The sequence below is a fragment of the Tauraco erythrolophus genome, chromosome 1, assembly GCF_009769465.1.
Source record: "Tauraco erythrolophus isolate bTauEry1 chromosome 1, bTauEry1.pri, whole genome shotgun sequence".
NCBI classification, from domain to species: domain Eukaryota; kingdom Metazoa; phylum Chordata; class Aves; order Musophagiformes; family Musophagidae; genus Tauraco; species Tauraco erythrolophus.
The window spans coordinates 4,457,485-4,480,618 of NC_141465.1; the positions used below are offsets into that span (position 1 = coordinate 4,457,485).

Sequence of the window (23,134 nt, forward strand, 5' to 3'; positions counted from 1 at the left end):
GGCACCGGGCGGTGCGGGGGGAGGGATGAGGGAGCGGGAACGCGCTGGGGGCGGCGGTGTCTGCGGGCGGATGGCGGGAGGCGGCGGGGGGGGCGCGGTGCTGCTCCGCGATTATCGTCGGGGCTCTGCGCTGACACCGCCGGGCCGACATAAATAAAGGTGTCGGTGAAGGTGGCTCCCGGGCCTGCGGCAGCCGGCTGCGGCGGAGAGCCGCGTTGCAGCCGTGCTCGCCGCTCCTCGCGCGCCTTCCTCGGCCGCTCCGTGCTTCTGGCGTGACAGGGGGCGCCCGGGCTGTCCGTCCGTTTGTGCGTTTTCCTCAGTCCCTGGGCTCGTTTGGGCTTGTGTTTCCTGCGGGCTGGCGAGTTGTTTCACCTGCTCGAGGCGCTTGTTTCAGGGTGGCGATGGCACGACGTTGCTAACGATACGCAGCACTTGGGTCCGGGTAGAAGGAAAGACCTTGGGAGCCGCGACTTGACTTGTTTTGTGGTTTGTTTCGACGTATCTCACCCCATAATAAGGATGACAGGACCACGGAGATGATCCGAGGGCTGGAGCACCTCTGCTATGGAGACAGGCTGAGAGAGTTGGGGCTGTTCAGCCTGGAGAAGAGAAGGCTCCGGGGTGATCTTATAGCTGCTTTCCAGTACTTAAAGGGCCTACAGGAAAGCTGGAGAGGGACTTTTTACAGGGGCATGTAGTGACAGGACAAGGGGAAATGGATTTAAACTGAAAAAGGGCAGATTTAGATTGGATATAAGGAAGAAATTCTTCCCTCTGAGCGTGGTGAGGCACTGGGACAGGTTGCCCAGAGAAGCTGTAGATGCCCCATCCCTGGAAGTATTCAAGGCCAGGCTGGATGAGGCTTTGGGCAACCTGGTGTAGTGGAGGGTGTCCCTGCCCATGGCAGGGGGTTGGAACTGGATGATCTTTGAGGTCCCTTCCAACCCAAACCATTCCATGATTCTATGATTCCATAAATCCAGCTGCAGCAGAGCAGATCACAGGGTTCCGGCTGCCTTGTCAGCACTTTCTCATCACGGTGAAGCAGCTCTCCCATCAGGCATGTTCTTAACAGGGTTCTAGACAATGTCTTCCAGGGAAACAGGAAAGCATGTCAGTGGCCAACAGGTCGTTTCACCCGCTCCCCCCTTCCCGAGCGAAATGACACTTCTTCATGTCGTGTTTCTTGTGCTGCTTTCCCTAAGCAGCAGCTAACGGTGCCTGGAGTACCAATGTTCCTTCTGCCCAGCGTGGTGGTGCCCAACAGCTTTGTGTACGTTCCCCTCCCCGGTTCAACACCGCAAGGTGTCACAGCAGTCTGTCCTTTTCACTCTTTCCCTGCAGTTCCTTTTTCACCGTCCGTTACGGCTGCTCAACCTGCTGATTCTCATCGAAGGCAGTGTGGTCTGCTACCAGCTCTACTCACTGCTGCGCTCAGAGAAGTGGAACCATACCCTCTCCATGGCTCTCATCCTTTTCTGCAATTATTACGTCTTATTTAAGCTCCTCTGGGACCGGATAGTATTAGGCAGGGCATACTCCTACCCGCTTAACAACTATGGACTGAAGGCACACTAGGCTGGCCAAATGTGTATCCTTTCTCTTTCCCTTCCCTTTTCCTGAGGAAGGGAACCTCAGAAAAAAAAAAAAATATTTTCGTACAGTTCTATTTTTTTCTTGTGGCGTTTATAAATATTTAAAATATTTTATATTTTGTATACTATTGTTTTTGTGGGGTGGGAAGGGAACCAGTGGCAATTAAATGTCGCTTTATAAACAAGGTCTTATTTTATATATATATAAAAAAAAATCAATGTGTATATACCGTATATCTATACCCATACATATATCTATGTGAAGCAACAGGATTGTGTGTGTGGTCACTGCGTCCGCTTCGCTCACACAACTGCTTTGCCGTTGCATACTGTGGGGACAGAAGTGCTGTCAATCAGGAACTGGTCTGCTGAAGAACTTGGATCTGCTCACAGCCAGGGGAAGAAAGGAAACACGGGGGCCTTTCATCAGGATGAGTAAAGTTTATCTTAGTAACCTCGATACCAGGGAAGTCTTGCACTGGAATCGTGCACTGATGCGATACCAGTTTAGGGACAGGGAGGAAACTGTGTGCAGTAAGACAGACTAAGTTACTATCAGTGAGTAAAAGCTCTCAGTCCTTTCTTCTTGCCACTGTTAGCAGGATGCAAGTGTTATTTTTAAAAAAAAACCCAACTCTTTATTTTAGCCCCTATTTCTTCTCCTAGCAAGTTGAGCTCCCTCTTCTGCCCAGAGAACAAACTAAAGATTGGAATTATAATTCTAGGGTAGTGTATCATTTAGGACGGGATTTGAAATTCATAGCTTCATCTAGCAGGATGGTAATTTAATATTTTAAACATCCATTTCTAATCCCTAGAGTAGTAGCTTTAAGTAGTAGTAGAGTAGTAGCATATTCAGTCATTTCCTTCAAGCAGTAATGTTCCTGGCAGAAATTTATTCTTGTCAAACTCTTAACTCCTTTATTGCTCTGCAAAGCATTTCAGCAGTGTTTCACTCTAAGGTATGTTGGTAGATGATCTTTGAGGTCCCTTCCAACCCTAACCATTCTATGATTGTATGATTAATAATAGAGGAAATACTTTGCTTTTAAACCGTTCTTCATAAAGCTGAATCACAGTAGAATCGAGTGAAAGAAGAGTTGTAGCAGTGTCACATAGAGGAATTGAAGATAAAAGTCAGTATTAACCATGTAATTAATTTCAGCATGGATGCTGGCCTCAGCTGATGGTAGGAGTTGATGCTTTAACTCAGGTAATTAAGGAGGAGACAGCAATGCAATGTTCTTCCATTCAGATGCCATCTGACTCTACTTTAGCCATTAGTAAAGTGCTAGCTCTGTTCAAAGAGTGGGTATGTATGGGGGGAAAAGAAACCCAAACTGTGCTGAGTTTGGGAGAAACTGCAACTACTTTCTGTTCCTTCTTTCCTTCCAAGCTAAGTAAGAATACAGTGATCTTCTCTGCTCCTGCCTGTGGGACAGCTTCTCCAGCAGCCTGGATACCTGATGATGAAGGCAACAGGAGATGCCTCTGAGCATTTGGCTACTCCAAAACGAACACAGATGCTTAGCTCTGGTTGCTCCTAGGCCTTTTCTTATCTTCCACGTGGCCCTAGTGCTGCTGGCAGGACACAGGTACTTGGGAGTTTACAGTCTGGGGCCTTTCAGTACTGTGGCTTGAAGCCATCTCATGCCTTATGTAGTACAGCCTCATCTTTAATCCATGTCTTAACTCTATCTTGATTACTTCAGGAAGTACATTTGGGATAAGAGGGGGTTGGCTTTTTATCTTGAGCAGGCTCTTTGCTGCATGTGGCTTGGTGCAACACCTTTCTTGCACCCAGCTTCAATGCTGACAGTAGCTCAGTAGTGTTTCCTACAAGTTTCACCTGTTTGTAACAGCTGGCTCAGCACTCCTTAAACAGTACTGCACACCATTACCAAGTAGTTTTCTTCCATTTGGACAGCTACATGATAGTAGGCTTATACTTAAGCAACCAGTGGGAGAAAAGAGGCTCTCCAGGGCTTAGCTTGGGAAAGAGAGATGTGCAACAGAAAGCCAGAACCCTGAACCAGGGCTCTGGGGCACAGAGCTGATCATAGAATCATAGAATCGTTAGGGCTGGAAGGGACCTTCAAAGGTCATCTAGTCCAACCCCCCTGCAAGGAACAGGGATATCTCCAACTAGATCAGGTTGCTCAGGGCCTGATGAGGGTTCATGCTCTGCTGCTTCCTCCCCCTGCATGTAAGGCTGCAGGTAGTTAGGACTGCTCATTCAGTCAGCACACCCATACTTGGTGCAAAAGTGTGACCAACCCTACACTGTTGCAGCACTAAGGAACAGAAGCATGGCCATGCCTCCATAGCTACAGGCTGTTTTCCTCTGAGGGACTAAGGAGCCAAAACACACACTACTTAATTGCAGGTGTGCTAAGATCCTACTCACTCCAAGGGAGCTAGGCATTGTTTGCTGCCTCTGCCCTCCCAAACATACCTTTGTTCCATCCTGGAGCAGGAGGAGTTCTGTGAGAGGGTTTAAGGGCTGGAGATTGTACCTTTCCGTGCACAGTAGTATGTGTGCCTGCACACAGTCCTCTAGATGCATTTGTCTTCCATCTTTACACAGGACCCCTACATGGAAAGAAGTTACAGAAGATAGTTGCAGCTTCCTCTGTTGGCAAAAACACTGTGAGGAACTTGCCAGAACAGCTGGTCTCCCAGTATAAACTGGACGATCCACTAACAACAGAAATGATGTCTGCTCAGCATCAGTGCCTGCTCAGATCAGTGTTCCTCCCCGTTCCTCAAATGGGCCTGCTGCTAAAGCATTATTCAGGTGAACACTGAAAACAAGTCCACTCTAATACTTGGTCAGGTCAGACTAGGAAAAAAAAGACTTATTCTGATCTCAGTCACTCTGTTATGCAAGGATGTCGTAATAAATGGATGGCTTTTTGGTCTGGTAACGGAACTGCTCTAGCTTCAGGCCAATCCTCAGAAGAACAGCTTCATCCCACCATTTGGCCATGACCTGGGAGAAGATGAGAGGCAGAAAGAGAAAGGTAAGAGGAAAACCAACCAAACAAAAAAGTAGCATCATTACATACAGCTGCTATTGAAAGCTCTGGAAAACATAATTTTTTTTCCCCCAACAGCACCTAAAGGACACAGGCTTCTCCCTTTTCCCCAGTCAGTATGGCATCACTGCATTTGAGATAAAGGCAGCTGTGTGACTTCTAGTTACAAGACAAGGACTTTTCATTTGCATGAGACCCATTTCAAGAGGGAAGGACTTAAGGAAATTACAGAAATGAGAAATAAGAGAGGAAAGAGTAGTGACAAATATTGAGTACTGATGCAAGTCGACAGGGAGACGGAGAAATCTATCGCCCAGATACCTGAAGAGTCCCTCTGCCATTCCGGAGTGAGTTACTCTGAGGCAAGTCTCTTCACCCACAAGTTTAAAGCTTTTATTATCAGTACCTGCCAGCTCCTCCAGTGTTCTGTGTGAACAGCAGGAGCCTGGTTATAGTGGTTCAGGACAAAGCCACCTGGGGGTTTTGTGACCCAGCATTCACAAAGAGCCAGTACTCACCTGGAAGCTGATGGGGAGCCCAGCAGTAGAATATCCAATGGGGACCACAAGGCCTGGAATCCCAGTGAAGTTAGCAAGCTGCATGAACCTGGGGGAAAAGCTGTTGTCAGCATTTCTGCCTTGGGACAGCAGGAAAGGCATCCTTTTTTGGGAGAGACAGGATTGATTTCTCCTGCTCTACAGCCTGAGCTCCTTCAGTTAGTGCAGCTAGTCTCCAGCTGCTCCCAAATTTTTGCTTCCGTAGTGCAAGCAGCACTCTTCTTACCTCATGGACTGGACTATGAAGGACAAATTGCTGCTCCCAGTCACAAGGTCAGACTCATAGATTCTTGGGGCAGTGGAAGGAACAGCTGTGAAGGAATCACAAAATGATTGAGATTGAAAAGGACCTCAGGAGTCACCTTGTCTCACCATCTGTCTCAAGGACAGTCAGCTAAAGCAGGTTGCCCAGGACCACGTCTGAAGGGCTTTTGAATATCCCCAGGGATGGAGATTCCACAGCCTCTCTGAGCAACCTGATCCAGTGTTTAAAGACCCAAGGAAGAGTCAGGCAATGGGCAATCTTCAAAGGAACAGTTCAGTTCATTAAAGCCACATGTCTGATACACATTGGTGATGCAAACACACCCCTAGAACACAAGTCACTGGGATTTATGAATTAAGCAGTTAGTTTCTATTTAGAGCAAGAACATTTGCATATCTAAGTAGATGTCCAGTCCCTCCTGTGTAAACGTGCTGGCTCTGCCTGTTTCAAGTACCAAGAAAGAGATTCTCACTGCCATGCCTATAGGCAGTAAGTCCAGAAATAGACAGCAGTCTTTCTAACCAGGCTGCATTATCTTCTAAAGGCTTGAGGCACAGCAAAGTATTTGCACAAAAGTCATGCTCTGAAAATTGGGGAGGGAAAGTTAATAGAGTGACTGTTAAAAAAACCACCACACAGCTGTTGGGGACCAGCTCTTTGGCCAAGACTGCCAATACCTGGTGTAAGGATACAGTTCACAGTGGTGAAGATCTCTCGCAAAAATCCCATGGTCCGAGTTCTCTGTCGATTTGCCTGCAAGCAGAGAGACTACAGTCTGACCCGTCCCTCTTGGTTCGTGAGGCTCACGTGTGATGTTGGCAGGCTCTGCCCATCAGAGCCTGTGCCTTTGTAAAAGACGACACCATTCCTGCAGTTTGGAATCAAGAGGCAGCCCACCAGTGCAGGTGGCACGTCCTCTGTGGCACCCCGCCGTTCAGTGTGCTTTCACAGCAGAGGGCAACACAGCTGGACAATAACTTTGGGGAAGTTAAGAGAGTCCTCTACCACACCTTTACAGTTTCCCTCGGTGCCTCCCTTTAGTCTTCACCACAGTATGTTCCGTACCGTAATATAATCCAGAGCTGTGAACTGGGAAGCCAAGGCCAGGTTAGTCCGAGTTTCCAAATTCTGGAAGAGAAAACATCGGTCATGGCTCTGCTTGCCAGAAACTGAATGTGACAGCCCAGGAATTCTCTTCCAGTTCTGCTCTCCTCTATCCGTAGTCATCCAACAGGTGGTTTGTCATAGAAAAAGTGGGAGAGCCTCAGGTTTCTCACTGACATGACACTTGCTCTCTATTAGCTGGGACAACTACTGCCTCTGAACCAAGCTGCTGCTGCTTACCATTTCCTGGAAATGTTTATTGAAGTCAGGATGCAGGAAGTCCCTCATCTCACTGAGAATGCAGATGATGTGTGCTACTCGCACTTCCTCCATCTCTGGAAGAGACACTTCAACCACGCTGGCTCCCAAACTCTGCAAATGCTCCACAGCTGCGTACGGAACAGGTAAAGCACAGACAGCATCCCTGAGTTCATGAAACTTCATAGAGGGGCTGTGAATCCCCACCCCCTTGAGCAGTTAGAGACCCCACAGGCCATGACAAGGCAAGTATCTTCAGTGCTGCAGCTGCTTCTCGTAGGTAGAAGCCTTCAGCCTAACTAGATCTCAGTATTCCAACAGGGCAGGGGTAGGGGCTTGCAGACAGGTTCCTAAGTCACCCGCTATGTTTCAGGCAAGTTCATCTCCTCACTCAACCTCCCCAGTTAACTCAAAGAGTAAAGGTGAACGGACAATGGTTCCCATAGCATTTGACATGACCAGTATTCCATCAGCATTATTATTTAGCATCATGTGAGTCCTGTTGAAAGCCTCTTCTGAACCATAATGCTAGAGGAACCCAGAGAATAGTCAAGAGAGCAGGTCAACAGCACAGATTTGATAAATCCTGGTGCGCTTCAGCAAGGCTGAACACCAAGACTTTGGGAAAACTGAATCTTGCAGTCTAAAAAGAATCCTCTTCTTTCTTTGACCCCAACTTCTAGTTGGAGATATCCCTGTTCCTTGCAGGGAGGGTTGGACTAGATGACCTTTGAAGGTCCCTTCCAGCCCTAACCATTCTATGATTCTATGAATACCCAAGCTTGCCTATTTCGCTGGCTTATGGTACATCTCTCCTAAGAAAACTACATACGTAGAAGCGTGTCTATGGAAATATGGAAGCTGAAGAAAATACAGGCAAATTAGCCTGAATACTGTGAACTATCTCAGCTCCAATGCACAGGACAGCAGCTACTATAACAGGGATTGTAGAGTTTTTCTCACCCACCCCAACTACTCACCAGGGTCAATTTTGCTTAGTCTAAATTCTGACAAAGCCACCCTAAAGACATCACTTGGCTGATTTCAAGGAAATACCAGAGGACTGGATACATCACAAAGACCTAGCCCTGTCTTTCCTACTGAACATTATGTTGTGAAACAAGTCCCTCCCTTCAAAGTCTTTTACCCTTACAGCTTGCAGAGTAAGTATTACTGAGCACAGACCTGCCTTTATACAGAGGGAGGCTTAGCACACTGGACTGCATTCTTCCATTGTAACCTGACAAGCCTACAACTGCTGAGCTTTTTAACCCTCAGCAGTCAGGAGGGCTTCCCTAATACAAAGCTACTGCTGTTTGTCCAGCCAGACCTCTTTAAGGATCTGCCTTTAAGGACTTCAGTCGAGATCTTTTTAATGCATACATAAGAGGAGCACCAAGTGATAGATACCATGACATCAGGCAGAATAAGAGACTTAAAGACTTCTCCTCTTTACCTTTCTCACAGATGGACAGGACTTCCGCATCACATGCCTAGAGAATAAGAGGAAAGAACTAAGTAGACTTTAGTAACTTCCCTCTTCTCCTTGGTGAGCACACTCACCAGGACTTGGGTCCTCATGGAGATTTCCTTGTTCCTGTCCCTAATGGTAGTGAAACACAGCCCTCCAGGATTGCCTTAGGCCACCTGCTCCAAGAGAACAGCTTGCAGGTCATACCCCTAAGGAAAAGGAAAGGTCATCTTTTCCAGAGGGGAGGATATTCCTCCTTGGCACTGAGGCAGAGCCAGAAAGAGTCCTTGTTTTCCTCCAGGGAAGAAATCATGGACACGTTTGTGGGGTTGCATTACAATTGCCACGTGGTACTAGCTTGCAAGCCCAGTTTCTACATTGGAATGATGAAATACCTCTCAGCAGCTACAGCACTGTCACCAAATGGATACACTAATTTTCCCCATTTCGATTTTAAAATAACTGCCTTTTGTAATCAGTTCAGAAGCATTGCTTCCAATAGAAACAGCAGTATGAGGAAGCATACTGCCATCAACTGTACAGTCGTTACCTTTCCTCATGCCTCCAACAGACTTTTACTCAAAAGGCTGCCTTAGGAAAAAAAATCTATCCCTGTCGATGTTTCCACCCAGGCTATATTGTCTTCCAATTATAGGACTAAATATGAGAAGCTCTAATGAGGACAGGCTAGAGAACAGTGAACACACAGAATCCCTTTAAAATCTCATTTTGCAAGGCAGCAGAAAGAGAGAGAGAGAGAGAACAGGCACCTTGAAAAATGACCAGTCCACTCCCAGTTTCAAGCCTTTCAGGTCAGGAGCACACATATCAGATAGGGTCGCTTTGGGCTGTTTCAGTCCTGCAGGGAACAAACAAGAGTTCCTCCTGTTATCTAGCATGCTTCTAGGAAGGCACAGCACCTGTGCTCAGGGAGGGAGAGGGCTCACCTACCATATGGATAGAGCGGATCTGGCTCAGCAAGGATACTATAAACAATGGCTGTGTCTGCCACTGAGGTACAGATCGGGCCTGTAAAAGAGAGATCAGTTATAAAAATATGACAGTGGGTCTTCCCAAGGTCTTTTGTCGGCATAGATTGCGTCCATTGTGAGAACACTACACAGCAAGGTCCCTGAAGTGGAGAACATGTCCTCTTACCTACGCTGACTGTGGAGTAGCAGAAAGGCAAGCTGCCGTGAGAACTGATGCGCCCAAACGTACCTAAAGGAAAAGAAGTGAGCAGTTAGCTAGATACCAGCAGTTGCTGGTTAAGATCTGACCTAGATGGCTCTGGTGCACCCAGTCAGTGAGCAACACACCCCCACCAGTCACTTTTATGTCTGCTGTTTCAGAGCCCAGTTGCTCATCTGTGAGTACCCCGTTCTGCTGACCATGATCTGTCTCATCAGTGAAACTGTTCTCCTCCATAAGAAATGATTTAGCTTGGGGGGAATATGTGCGGGGACGTTTTGAAATACATGCATTTCGATACACAGAAGGAACATCTGTGGTATGGAGGTTGGAGAGGCAGGAGCAGGATTATCAACAGCAGGAGATACCACCCCCTGGGAGATCTCACTCACTTCACCAGTGAGACTTGATGCCTCACGCCAGTTGTCTTCTGTGAGTATTTGTATCACCTTTCTGACTATTTACATTTTTGTCATCGTCATCATTGTCTTCCTCAGATTAATCAAAATTAATCAAGTCGATCACATGTGAAGGATGGAAAAACAGAGTAACAGCTGAGTATCTGGCCTCAGATGAAGCAGCTGAGATCCTCTGGAATGAAAACCATTCCCAAAAGCTGGCATCTCTTACAAGTCCCAATCCTGCCTCACCACCTTCCATGCAGCAGACACTGCCCTGTGCATTTGAGTCCTCTGCACATTCCCCTTGATAAGATTAATTCTTACTGCAAAAACTGCCTCGCTACTTTGGGTAACACTGAGATGAGAGGGAACAGCTACATCCTGATTTCACACAAGCCTACTACCAGATTTATCCTACCAGACACAAATCTGAGCAGCATCAGCCTCTCCATATAACTGGGATGACGGCAAACCATCGCCAGTGGAGATGCTTTTCACCAGCCCACTACAGACAACCAACTACGTTGGGAACACCTCCCAGCAAAGAAGGAAGACTAAACAGGGATGAGTAGGTAGAAAGAAAAGCAGCACACGTGGTTTGTTTAGCATTTAACTCATGTAAATTAGGTTTTTTGGAACATCCATTCAATAGCCAGTACAGAGAGTCCTTCCAATCTGCCAGTCCAACCCACATAATTCTCAGGGTGTTACATTCCAGAGTCTGTCTGGTCAAGTTTTGCTTGACAGGAGTTTATGGACTGTGCCTGACTTGTTTGTGGCGCTCTGTGAGATACAGCAAACGAGACTCACCACCTCCATGATTACAGGACTCTACCTTTCAGCCCCACCACGCCACAGAAAGAAGCAGGAATCCTCACAGAGCCGCCTGCATCTGTGCCAATAGCCACTGGGCAGAGACCTAAAAAAAACCCCACACATTGGCCTGTGATCAGACAGACATCGTTGTTGCCCAGACCTAAAAAACCCACACATTGGCCTGTGATCAGACAGACATCGTGTTGCCCTGTCCGTTCTACCAGCAGCTGTAGCCAAGACAGCACACGGAGCTCTCTGTTCAGCAAGGGGTTCCCTCCAGCTTCTAAACCCCCTCATAAAAACTAAATGCCTGAGGTACTTTGTCTCAGGACCTTCCTCCCACCACCCCTGAACTCCATTTAGGACCACCTACCTGCTGCTACAGCTGCTGCTGACCCACTGGAGCTCCCACCTGTGAAGTGGTTAGGCTTGTAGGGATTCCTAGGGATCTTGTGGCACCTGAAGCAGACAAACAGTGTTGAATCTTTTCCTAGGAAGGACTGAGTGCACTACAGGGCAGGAAAAGATCCAGAAACACAGCTCAGGGATTCTCATCTCTTAGTAAAGACATACCATAATCCCAGATACTGCTATGTCCCTAGAAAATAAGAGGCAAAAAAGACTTCTGCCTCAGAGTCCAATCTTTTGTCACCATAAGTAGCCTATCCAAAAGAGACAGACCCAAAGCAAGAGAAAGGATGCTGGTCCAGCTCGTCTGTCTGCGACAGCACTGAGCCACGACTGCATGCCACAGTGCCTTATGCAGTTCCAAAAGGTGGCATGGCTGGTGGCCGGCACTTCTTACAGACAAGCAAGTCAGCATCCCCAGTCTGCCCTTTATCCTGGAGCAGCAGCTCCTGAAGTCTCCAGTCTGACCACAGTCCCCAGACACCAAAGAGACCCACCAGGGTATCCAGCCGACCTCACACAGTGAGGAAATGCCCTGGCACGTTGTTGCAGCTGAGGGGTAGCTCCAGCTCCATCCAGCTGCACGTGCAGGAAGCGTGGCCCTGCACATGGCTCATGAAGGCTGTGAGGACCACTGCTCCGGAACAGCAGCTCTCAGCTTGGCTATGGCTGGAGAATTCACAACTGTAAAGCGAATTCCAGTGAACTTGTTTTAGCTAGGAAATAAAACCACTATATTCTCCTGAGATGACCGTACCTTTTCTCACCATTCTGGGCTTTTAGCCATTACTGTGACCGAGCATTAGATTACTGTTTATTTGTTTTCTGACACTGCTTTTGTCTACCACTCATCCTGTAAACATTCACACCTCCAGGCCTGCAAAGCCTGGCAAACCAAGCCTTACTCAGCAGACACCATTCCTTCCTTTGGTTTCAGGAGCCTTCAGGCTTCCACGGCTACTCTGGCTCTCAAATCTACCATGCTGGGTTTTCATACCACCAGGATTCTCCGTGCACAGGGTGCTTCCGTCAGTTTTATTCTCACACGCTTGCCCTATTTTTGTACCTTTCCCTGTCAGCTCTGACAGGGTGTTATGGTTTGAAGTGGGGGGGGAGGTCCGGGTGGCAGAAGCTGCCCATCAGACCGGACTCCCGTCCCCCTCGGGGCTTGAGCCAATCGACGCCTCTGCGAATTGTCCTATTTACGTCGGACAAAGGAACCGGAAAGGTGTGCTGGTGCCCAGGAGCACGGAGACGGGAGGGGGGGCACGGCCCCCGCTCCGGGCTCCCGGCCGGGCCGGTGGCCCGGGCCGGGCCCGATGCCCACCCCGTCGAGGATGGCGGCGGCGGAGCCGCTTGGGGAACTCGGGGAGAGCCCCGCTGCCGGGGCGCCCACCGGGCCGAGTTCACCCAGACAGGACTGAAATCTAAGAGAAACGGCCACACAGATAAGAGGTCAGTGGAGATGGAACGGAACGTGTGCCGCGGCTGAGTCCCCCTTGCCAGCAGCCCCTTTGCAAACAAGTCCTTGGTGGAGCAAGCAGAGACCCACTCACAACCAGTGGATGACCCACGTCGGGAAGAGATGCCTGAGCCTGAGACTATTGTGAATCATGGGCACAGGTAGAGACACATTTACGCATTTTACGCATTCAGATTCTGTATGGAGACGCATTTAAGGTCGACATGACGACCCACGCTGGAGCACATTTAAAGTTTGTTGATGACCCACGCCAGAGCGAGTGGCTACGGCTCCTTAAAAGCCCAGGACTGGTAAAGCCCGCACTTGGGGCAAATCTGATGGGGTAAGGATTTGCCCCCCCAGCGGGTAGGATTCACGCTTTCGCCGTGAGTAGGGGATCCACTGGAGCAGGGGACAATGGTGTAAGGACTCCTTTTCCTTTAAGAGAAGCGGCAGTAACAGCATGGAATGAACTGACCTGCACTCTCCCATTCCCTGTCCCCTGCGCCGCTGGGGGGAGGAGGTAGAGCCAGAAAGAAGAAGCAAGGGAGGGGGGGAGTGGTGTTGTTTTTAAGACCTGGCCTTGTTTTCTTGTTATTCTCTCAAGTAACCGTTTTTGTGTGCTTTTCTCTTTGTAGGTAGCTGTTAATAAATAGTTTTGCATTAAGAAAAAGCCTCTTTTGCCCGGGACCGTGGTTGGTGGGTGCTCCTCTGTTCCTGTCTCGATCCTCAGCTCTTTTATTACATTTTTCTCTCCTCTCTATTTTACTGGACTGGGAGAGCTGCATGGGTTGGGTTGCCGGACTCAGCCTAACCCACGACACAGATAAAGACCAGAGAGGAAGAGAGGAGAAAGGGATTTTTACCTATTAGGGTTGCATCCAGTTGTTCCGGTCGCTAGTTCATGCATGTTTGAGACCCCAATAATGATAGCTCCAGCCTCTCGCAGCTTCTTGGCCACGGTAGCATCTTCTGTTTCAGGCTCCGTCCCACGATACACTGTTCCCACTCGGTGATGGTAAGGTACCTTAGCAAGAAGACACCTTATTATTCATCCTAAAACCCTGGCAAGGTAGACAGGCACACGTGCATGCTTCACGTGCACGCTTCAACTCAACAGCTCCCAGACATTATGACCCACAGAGGTAAGTAAGGGCTAGGAAGCTTCACTCTTCAACTTGTCCTCTGTTGGTTTCTGTTAGGAGGGACACTTAACCCTTCAATATTTGGTCCCTCTCCAATGCAGAGGAGTCCTTTTAACACCATGATACAGAAGGAGAAACATGCAGATGGTGAAAAAGTCTGCCTCCCTGCAGGAAGGAATGCAACTGCTATGCCCAGGGGCAACAGAACAGTCGCCTTGGCCCCACAGCACACAGGAGCTTTATTTTCCATTTTTCTACGGACAGAGCTGCAGCGTTTCAGACCTGCAGTGCTTTGAAGCAAGGCACCAAGTTTAGGCGAATGCCAAAATACCAGATGGACTCACTTTTAGGGTATGCTAAGTACTCTTCACTTCGGCAGCGATGGAAGAATCTGTACATAAACAGGCTCCCAGCCTATAGGGAGCTCTCTGCAGAGCCTACGACAGCTCGATGGCACTGCCAGGAGTATTTAATGGTCGCTGTTGTTAGGCCACAGGCAAAACTCCTTGTAAGTGGGGATTTTCAAAGTAACTCGCATATTTCTGACACGTATCCTTTGAGATAAGGAGAGAGGGATGCTTTGCCAGTGGAGTGGAGTCAGTGCCTGAGAAATACATACAGTTAAACCCACAGCTACAAATACTTTTATACATTCTCATTTCATCACAAAAGGGACTGTTTCCCACCCCCACCTTCTACTCCCCATGGATTAAAGAGATCAGTACAAGATATGCAACACGTCTGCTGTACGCAAGATCTGTCTTCACCTGGCAAAACTTGTTAATCCTACTCCTTACCAACCCCCATGCTACCCTTTACGACATTCCCAGACTTCTGTTGAGGTGATGACCTTACAACATTCCCGTAGTGAGTTGTCCAGGTTGACCACCTGCAGCACAAACTGACAGCTAGACACAGAAACTCACCACTTTGAACTCTTCTTTCAGACACACTGGGATGCCATCCAGATAAGACAGGGTACATTTATTCCTGTAACGAGCAGTGGAGGCCTCAGCCATCTGCACAGAGGGAAAAAATAAAGTATATGCTATATTATATATATTTAGTTGAGCTGAAGGTCATTACCAGTATCAGAACAGATACCAAAAATGGCTTTCTCATGCTGTTACTAAGCCAAACTATAAAAGTTTCTTTCTTCTTCCACCATATGCTGATGGGAAACCTGCTACTTGGAAGCATCTATGCTAACAGATGCCACACAAGCACAGAAGTCCTGTTTTAAACGTAGCTGTCCAGCAGGATACAGATTGCTTTAACTCCACCTCTCTTTGCAGGTAGGAAAGCAAACTTGTTTGTAGTCCTCTACACAAGGAGGCAGGAAAAACGTACATATTTTTCCGTGCAATGTATTAGCAGAAGAGCCTCTTCTGGATGGATGCTACTGCTCTTGGGGTAGCAGAGGCCCTATTCCTACCAGAGGTAGACATTACCAGCATTATTTGCTTCGGGTCCCACTGCACTATCGCTCTGAGTGGTGGCGTGGATTTGTCACAGTCTTCCAGCGTGGCAATGATGTTCTTTGCTACCTGAGATGGCGTCAACTTCCCACTCCTGCAGGACAAGAGAAGTTGGGACCTTGTTACAAGACAACCACGCACACTCATAGGGTTTGTCTTTCATGGAGCAAGACGGCAACTGTCACAGCAGTAAGCAAGAACTCACTAAGAATCTCTGTGGGTCATGATTTCAACACAGTTGACATCATCAAGACAGGAGACTCCCTTCCTTAAGGGGAGAATCTGCCTACACAATACGCCCCCAACCCTTAGAGAAGGGGCAGGAGCTAGGAGGGTTGCCCAGATATTCCTGAATAACAGGAAAAGACAGCTGGCAGCTTTACAGACAGTCCTTGAGCTCCTGAAAGTCTGAGGCTATGAAACTCCCGTTATCACGAGCTAAGACCAAGAGGCCAGCCCCCTTTATACAGGTTACAGAGAAGGGGCTCCCAGCAGTACTGTCAGAACCCACCCTTAGCAAACAGGCCTTTCCTCTCTCCTGGCAAAAGGCAATGGTACACCACAAACACATCTACCTCTGGGTGACACGAGAGCCTCACAGTCAGGATTTACCTGTAACACCAGACTGCAGTGTCAGCCTTTTGTTCCAAGGCCTGTTTGCAGAGGTGCCCCTTGAGGAACAGGTGCCGGGAGCACAAGAGGATTTATCAGAGCGTTCCACGCCTGGCACATGTCTCAGAGGGAACCAGGAGTTACCGAGCAGCCAACAGCTCGCAGAACCTTAGAGTCAGGGACATGCTTCCAGCTGTTTCCGAGCTGGACATGTTTACTGGGTGAAAGCAGGCAAACTGCTCACAGGAGCACAAGCAGCTGGGGAACCAAGGGATTCTTCAGACACCCTCAGTACGTGCAACTCACATCATCCAAATGAACCTTTCTCTCCTTCTCACTCACACGTTTGAGCAACCAACGTATGTAGAAATCTCTCGCAGAGAAGACTGACAATAAGCCAAGGAAAACAGCATTTAAATATCCTTGTAAGGCTTGTAAAAGTTGGCTCTCAGTTGGCTTTCCTTCTTTACTCTGTTAGAGGAAAAGGACTGCTGAGGGTGATGCCAAACACTAGCACCTCAAGTACAATCCTAACAAAGAGATGCATAGATGAACAAGGAGTTCCTGGACAAACTCAAGCTCAAGAAGGAAGCCTACAAGGGGTGGCAGCAAGGACAGGTAGCCTGGGAGGAATACAGAGAAATTGTCCGAGCAACCAGGGATCAGGTTAGGAAAGCTAAAGCCCTGATAAGAGTTAAATCTGGCCAGGGACATGAAGGGCAACAAGAAAAACTTCTATAGGTACATCAGTGATAAAAGGAGGTCTAGGGAAAACGTGAGCCCTCTCTGGAAGGAAACGGGGCCTGGATACCTGGGATATGGAAAAGGCTGAGGTACTCAAACTTCTTTGCCTCAGTCTTCACTAGCAGATGCACCACCCATGTTGCAAAAGGCAAAGGCAGGGACTGGGAGAATGAAGAACCATCCTCCAGATGCTCCTGGAAACTATGCTAAGGCACATGGAAAAAAAAAGGAGGTGATTAGTGACAGCCAGCATGGCTTCACTAAGGGCAAATCGTGCCTGACAAATTTGGTGGCCTTCTACAACATTTGACACTGTCCCGCATGACATCCTTATCTCTAAGTCAGAGAGAGATGGATTTGACAGACGGACGACTCGATGGATAAGGAATTGGCTGGATGGTCGCACTCAAAGAGTTGCAGTCAACAGCTCGATGTGCAAGTGGAGACCAGTGATGAGTGGTGTTCCTCAGGGGATGGTATTGGGACCAGCGCTGTTTAACATCTTTGTTGGCAACGTGGACAGTGGGATCGAGTGCACCCTCAGCAAGTTTGCTGACAACACCAAGCTGCGTGGTGTGATGGACACGCCGGAGGGAAGGGATGCTATCCAGAGGGACCTTGACAGGCTGGAGAGGTGGGCCTGTCACCCACCTCCTGTCACCTGGAGAACCTCAAGAAGTTCAACAAGGCCAAGTGCAAGGTCCTGCACGTGGGTCGGGGCAATCCCAAGCACAGATACATGTTGTTGGTTGAGGAGAAGCTCAACATGAGCCGGCAATGTGCGCTGGCAGCCAGAAAGCCAACCATATCCTGGGCTGCATCCAAAGCAGCGTGGGCAGCAGGTCGAGAGAGGGAATTCTGCCCCTCTGCTCTGCTTTCATGGGACCCCACCTGCAGTGCTGTGTTCAGATCACACAAAAAAAAAACGGAGAACATGGAGCTATTGGAGCGGGTCCAGAGGAAGGCCATGAAGATGATCCGAGTGCTGGAGCACCTCTGCTATGGAGACAGGCTGAGAGAGCTGGGGCTGTTCAGCCGGGAGAAGAGAAGGCTCCGGGGTGATCTTATTGCAGCCTTCCGGTACCTATAAGGGGCCTACAAGAAAGCTGGAGAGGGGACTTTTTACAAGGGCGTGTAGTGACAGGACAAGGGGAAATGGCTTTAACCTGAAAGAGGGGAGATTTAGATTAGATACAAGGAAGAAATTTTTCACTCTGAGGGTGGTGAGGCACTGGAACAGGTTGCCCAGGGAAGCTGTTGATGCCCCATCCCTGGAAGTGTTCAAGGCCAGGTTGGATGAGGCTTTGAGTGTAGTGGAAGGTGTCCCTGCCCATGGCAGGGGGGTTGGAACTAGATGATCTTTCAGGTCCCTTCCAACCCTAACCACTCTATGATTCTATGCCTGAGAGCTTGTGGAACGGTAGCAGCCCACAGCAGGCGAACATGCGAGACAGGCTGTTTCCAGACCATAATTTCACCTACCGGTAACAGTCCAGGTAGTCTTTGATCCCTTTGAAGCTAAACCCATTGCTCGCAGAATCAGACCTGCAAAGAAAGGATTAAGGAGGCAACTGTGAACCATCAACAGCACCTCTCTTTAGACCTGTAGACTTCAGCACCACAGTTCAACGCAGGTTTGGGCATCACTCACAGTGAACCTGCTGGTCACTGGTCACACTGCTAGCCTACACATTTCAGCTTAGGCTCTCAGACACCTTGTACACATGCCAGGCACCAGGTACACTAAGGGTGCCACAGAAATACGGGGTCAGTCTCGCTGGCATGTTCTAGTTGCTTTCTATTTCTCCTGCAATACGACAGTCTAAACTGTGCAAAATTTATTCCAGGTTTACCTTTCCTACTCATCACTGAAACATTACAGAAGAGTTAGAATATACTGGAAAACCTTTTCCCAGGATCTCTGTCACAAGTCTGATGCAGAGATAGCCAGCAGCAGATTCCGTGTGTGGTGTGGGAGGGGAGAAAGGCACGATGCAGCACACACAAGGATACAGACCATCAGCAAACTGCTTAAAACCTAAGTTGATGGCTACAGCACTTAAGAAATAGACCATTTCTCACCACAACAGGGTGAATCTAAGACCATCAGAAGAGCTAGCTACAATTATTACTCTCATGATGCCTTCATACCATCACCCAAACCAGAAGCCATATCCTGGAATCAGACAGTGTAGGGCACCATAATGTCCTATGCAGGAAAGAGGTTTGGCTCCAGTAACCTGCCCTGTAATACTCAATATATCACTAAGAACCAAAACCAGTTGGTTGATGGCTACAGCACTTAAGAAATAGACCATTTCTCATCACAACAGGATGAATTAAATTTTTTACATTGAGGGTGGTGAGGCAGTGGAACAGGTTGCCCAGAGAAGTTGTGGAGGCCCCATCCCTGGAAGTGTTCAAGGCCAGGTCAGATGAGGCTTTGGGCAACCTGGTGTAGTGGAGGATTTCTCTGCCCATGGCAGGGGGGTTGGAACGAGATGATCTTTGAGGTCCCTTCCGACCCTAACCAGTCTATGATTCTACGAATCTAAGGTCATCAGAAGAGCTAGCTACAATTATTACTCTCGTGATGTCTTCATACCATCACCCAAACCAGAAGCCAAATCCTGGAATCGGACAATGTAGGGCACCATAATGTCCTATGCAGGAAAGAGGTTTGGCTCCAGTAACCTGCCCTGTAACACTCAATATATCACTAAGAACCAAAACCAGAGGGGGAGAGCATGCACAGCAGCCCAGCTGCTCCCACCTCAGTGAGACATGTGAGCCCGAGTACCATTTCGCTTGGAATCCAGTGGGATTTAATCAAGTACGGGCTGCAATCAAGAAGCTGAACAGGCTTTCATCCAACCACCTAACTAACCAAGCCTGATTTCTTGTGGATTTTCTTTGTAACCCACGTTCCTTCTCTCCCTCAAGCAACACTCCTGTCCTCTTTCAGAATCCTTGTAGGCAAGAAACAGCACACCTGCCAACTCACTTAAGGCGATGTCCGTGCTCACTAGCCAACCACTAAGTGTACCTGCTCTAACAGCGCAACCAGAGATAGGTGGCAAGGGCAGAATTTGGTTACTCCCAAATAAACACACTCCCTGAGGCTTGCAGAAACTTCATATTGCTTGTAACTACCAGCGGTCTGTAAGTTACAAAAGGAAAGATGACTGACAGCACTATTTGTTTTGTAAAGCAGCTGGGCATGGAAAAAGATTTTAATCCACATTACTGACAACGACAGGTTCCCACTAACATAACAGTGCCAACACGCGTGTTCTGCCACTCCACTCAAACATCACACACTGACCTTGCATCTACCAGCTGCTCGATAATATCCAAAGTGCTTTGAGCCTCAGACTTGTTTTCTGTAACCTCCGCAGCAACCTCCGGAATAAACGTGGGATCTTCCTGAATGTCAAGTGAACGCATGAGCGAGAAGTTGTACAGCCTGAAAGAGAGAGACACACTGCTAGAGCTTGCAAGCTCTACCATGACTAATTTTTCACATTGTCAGAGGGAACCTTACCTAAGAACATTTTGTCTTAGCAGTCTGCTCTCCCAGCAGGGAGTTGCAACAGTTACAAGATAATCTCTCACACCTTTCCTAAAGGCAGCATCAAATCCATCCTGCTTGCTTAACAAAGCCTCCCACCTCTTGAAGTAAGGCCAGCCAGTCTCCCTAAACCCAAGCTGGGAAAGAAATGGTGAAAGTTTTCAACCAACTTTATATTATATATATCGCTCGCAGAGACTCATTCAAAACAGAGTAGCTAACAAAAGCAAACAAGTAAGCAACACGTATGAAATAATCTTGCTCACTCTCCGATCAAGTTATGCAGGGTCATTAGGAAAGGGTCTTAGAAAAGGTCATTTCAAATAACCTGTAAGTGGCGGGCAACGCAAGCACCTTCAAAAAAGAAAAAAAAAAAAAAAAACAACAAACCCAAAACTTGAAGGGGGAGAAAACTCCCCACTCTTACCTTATTAAGAGCGGCAGTAAGCAGATCTGTCCGAAAGCCTAGACGAAAGTAAACAGAAACACTGGTTTCCAGTAACTTTGACCTGAACACTCTCCTCACTAGACAAGGAATGCTGAATGTGCTCACAATCGCTGCAGTCTCAGAGCACCCTGGAGAGCACGCAAGGCTATGTAGTAATAAAATAGCACAAATACTTGTATTTCAGGCCACAAAATCAACCTGAAATGCCTTCCCCCCCCTCATATTTATATAATTATAAAGAGTATATTCTTCTGACTCTCTTGCCTTTGTCCTTCCCTGACTTGGCCCAGAAAGCCTGCAGCTGCAGGCCGCACCACTGTCAAGCAGAGGCATCCATATAACTCCTATCCATTACCTTCTTCATGTTCTGCAGATTATGCAGACATTGGATAAAGCAGGAGCTTAATATTATTTTGTTCGTCCCACTGTTAGGATCTCTCCCGTTGCTCGAGCAGCTCCTGCAGTAAACCGCGTGAACTTGGAAACACATGAGAAATTTGAAGACTCCATGGTAGAAGGCAGCTGAAAATAATCTTTTAATACTTTGGTTCCCGGTGTAGCAACACCAGCGGTCCCCAAAGAGACCAGCCTTGTTCTAGCCTGTCTTAATGGCTCAACAATGGACTTCAAAAACCTGTTATGGGATGTACAAATACAGTACGAGTCTGAAGCAAGGCTCACGCTCCCACATCTGTGAAGCGATACATTGCCTCGCACGTTACATAAGAGTTACAGTCTCTTTTGGAAAATGCATTGCTCCTAATCTGCATCCAATCTAAACCAGCACAGTCCTGAGGGAGAGGGAGATCTCCTGTCCCTTCTCCAAGGGGGATGTCAGGAAAGGATACAAGCCCATGGCCACGCACCAGAAGCAGCCACAAAGTGAAGGATAAAAAGATATTCTCGTTATTATATCCTGGAAAAAAGGATTATTTATTTATTTTTTACACGGGCATCTAGTGATAGAACAAGGGGCAATGGACTTAAACTGAAAGAGGGCAGATTTAGATTAGACCTAAGGAAGAAATTCCTCACTCTTAGGGTGGTGAGGCACTGGAACAGGTTGCCCAGAGAAGTTATGGATGCCCCATCCCTGGAAGTGTCCAAGGCCGGGTTGGATGAGGCTTTGGGCAACCTGCTGTAGTGGAGGGTGTCCCTGCCCATGGCAGGGAGGTTGGAACTGGATGATCTTTTGAGGTCCCTTCCAACCCAAACCTTTCTATGATTCTATAAAGCCACTTGCAAAGTATTCCCAGGAATAAAGGCACAGCCCATCACCATCCTTCACTCCAAGCCCAACGAGCCACCAAGCTCTGTAACAGGTCACACACTGCCGAAATGACACTTTCGTGCCTAACCTTGACATCGGCTCAAAAGGAAAAGCCCAGCAGCAACAAAGCCCACCCCAGGAAGAGCTCGAGGGGACAACTGCCTTCAGCGCCGTCCCAAAACCGTCATTCGCAGGGCCGAAGGACCCGAATCCCGTCACGCCTGAGGAAAGCTGGCGGTGGCTGTATTCCGGGTTCCATGTCAGCTTCGGGCTCTCGGCACCCAACACACGGGTGACACCCAGCCGCCAGCCCTCCGCACCCACAGCATCCCACCCGGGGCACGGGGTGAACCCAAACCCACGCAGCCAGCAGCAACCCCCCTACGATTTCCCAGCAAACGCGGGCTCTACCTTCCCATCGAGACCCTCTCCCTCCAACCCCCCCGGCATTCCCGACCGCCTTCCCTCCGCAACGCCGGGGACTCACCGTGTTGGCCACATGGCCGAAGAGGCGCAGCCTGGAGCCGCACAGCCGCGGGGCCCACTGCCGAGAGAGGAGGCGAGAGGTGAGCGCCCGGCCCCGCCGCCCTTCCCTCCCGGCCCCCGCTCCGCCCGCCCGCTGCCTCCCCGGCGCTCACCGGGTCCCGCGGCGGGCTGCGACCCCGCGCCTCGGCCCGGCCCGGCTCCCGGCGGCGCAGCGCCGCCTCCGCGCTGCCCGTGTGCCGCCGCACGCAGCACAGGTAGGCGGCGGCGGCCGGCAGCAGCGAGAGGAGCAACAGCGTCAGCACCGGCGCCATGACTCGCTTCGCGCCGATCCCGGCAGCGACAGCCGCAGGGACAGCGCAGCCCTCCCCTCCCCCTGCCGGGGCGGTGCTCGGGCCCCGGCCCCGAGCGCGCCTGCGCCGCGCCGGGGGCTGAGGGAGGAGCGGCGGGAGGGAGCGGCGGTGCCGGGCCAAGCGCGGCGCTGCCGCCGCCCGCCATGTCCCGCTTCCTTCAGGCGCTTCGCCGCGCCGCCGGCGCCCGGGCGGGCGGTCTGGGCGCGGAGGAGGGGGACGTTTACCGGTGGGGTCTGACAGGTCAGCGGGCACCGGGCGGTGCGGGGGGAGGGATGAGGGAGCGCGAACGCGCTGGGGGCGGCGGTGTCTGCGGGCGGATGGCGGGAGGCGGCGGGGGGGCGCGGTGCTGCTCCGCGATAATCGTCGGGGCTCTGCGCTGACACCGCCGGGCCGACATAAATAAAGGTGTCGGTGAAGGTGGCTCCCGGGCCTGCGGCAGCCGGCTGCGGCGGAGAGCCGCGTTG

General features: G+C 49.4%; 1 protein-coding gene across 1 annotated transcript; it reads right to left on the bottom strand.

The window, feature by feature from the left end:
• Positions 1 to 3,786: 3,786 nt before the first annotated feature.
• On the bottom strand, positions 3,787 to 22,631 carry LOC147529350 (uncharacterized). Its single transcript, XM_086616742.1, has 20 exons — positions 22,473 to 22,631; positions 22,322 to 22,378; positions 20,544 to 20,581; positions 19,871 to 20,011; positions 18,028 to 18,090; positions 15,163 to 15,283; positions 14,638 to 14,730; positions 13,433 to 13,593; positions 11,070 to 11,155; positions 10,716 to 10,799; positions 9,447 to 9,509; positions 9,240 to 9,317; positions 9,059 to 9,147; positions 8,274 to 8,310; positions 6,800 to 6,948; positions 6,521 to 6,583; positions 6,133 to 6,208; positions 5,417 to 5,501; positions 5,152 to 5,239; positions 3,787 to 4,587 (listed from the first exon to the last, which is right to left on the bottom strand). Exons 1-20 carry the CDS (start codon positions 22,629 to 22,631, stop codon positions 4,477 to 4,479), a joined length of 1,842 nt encoding a protein of 613 aa, XP_086472868.1. The 3' UTR covers positions 3,787 to 4,476.
• Between the last annotated feature and the right edge of the window lie 503 nt (positions 22,632 to 23,134).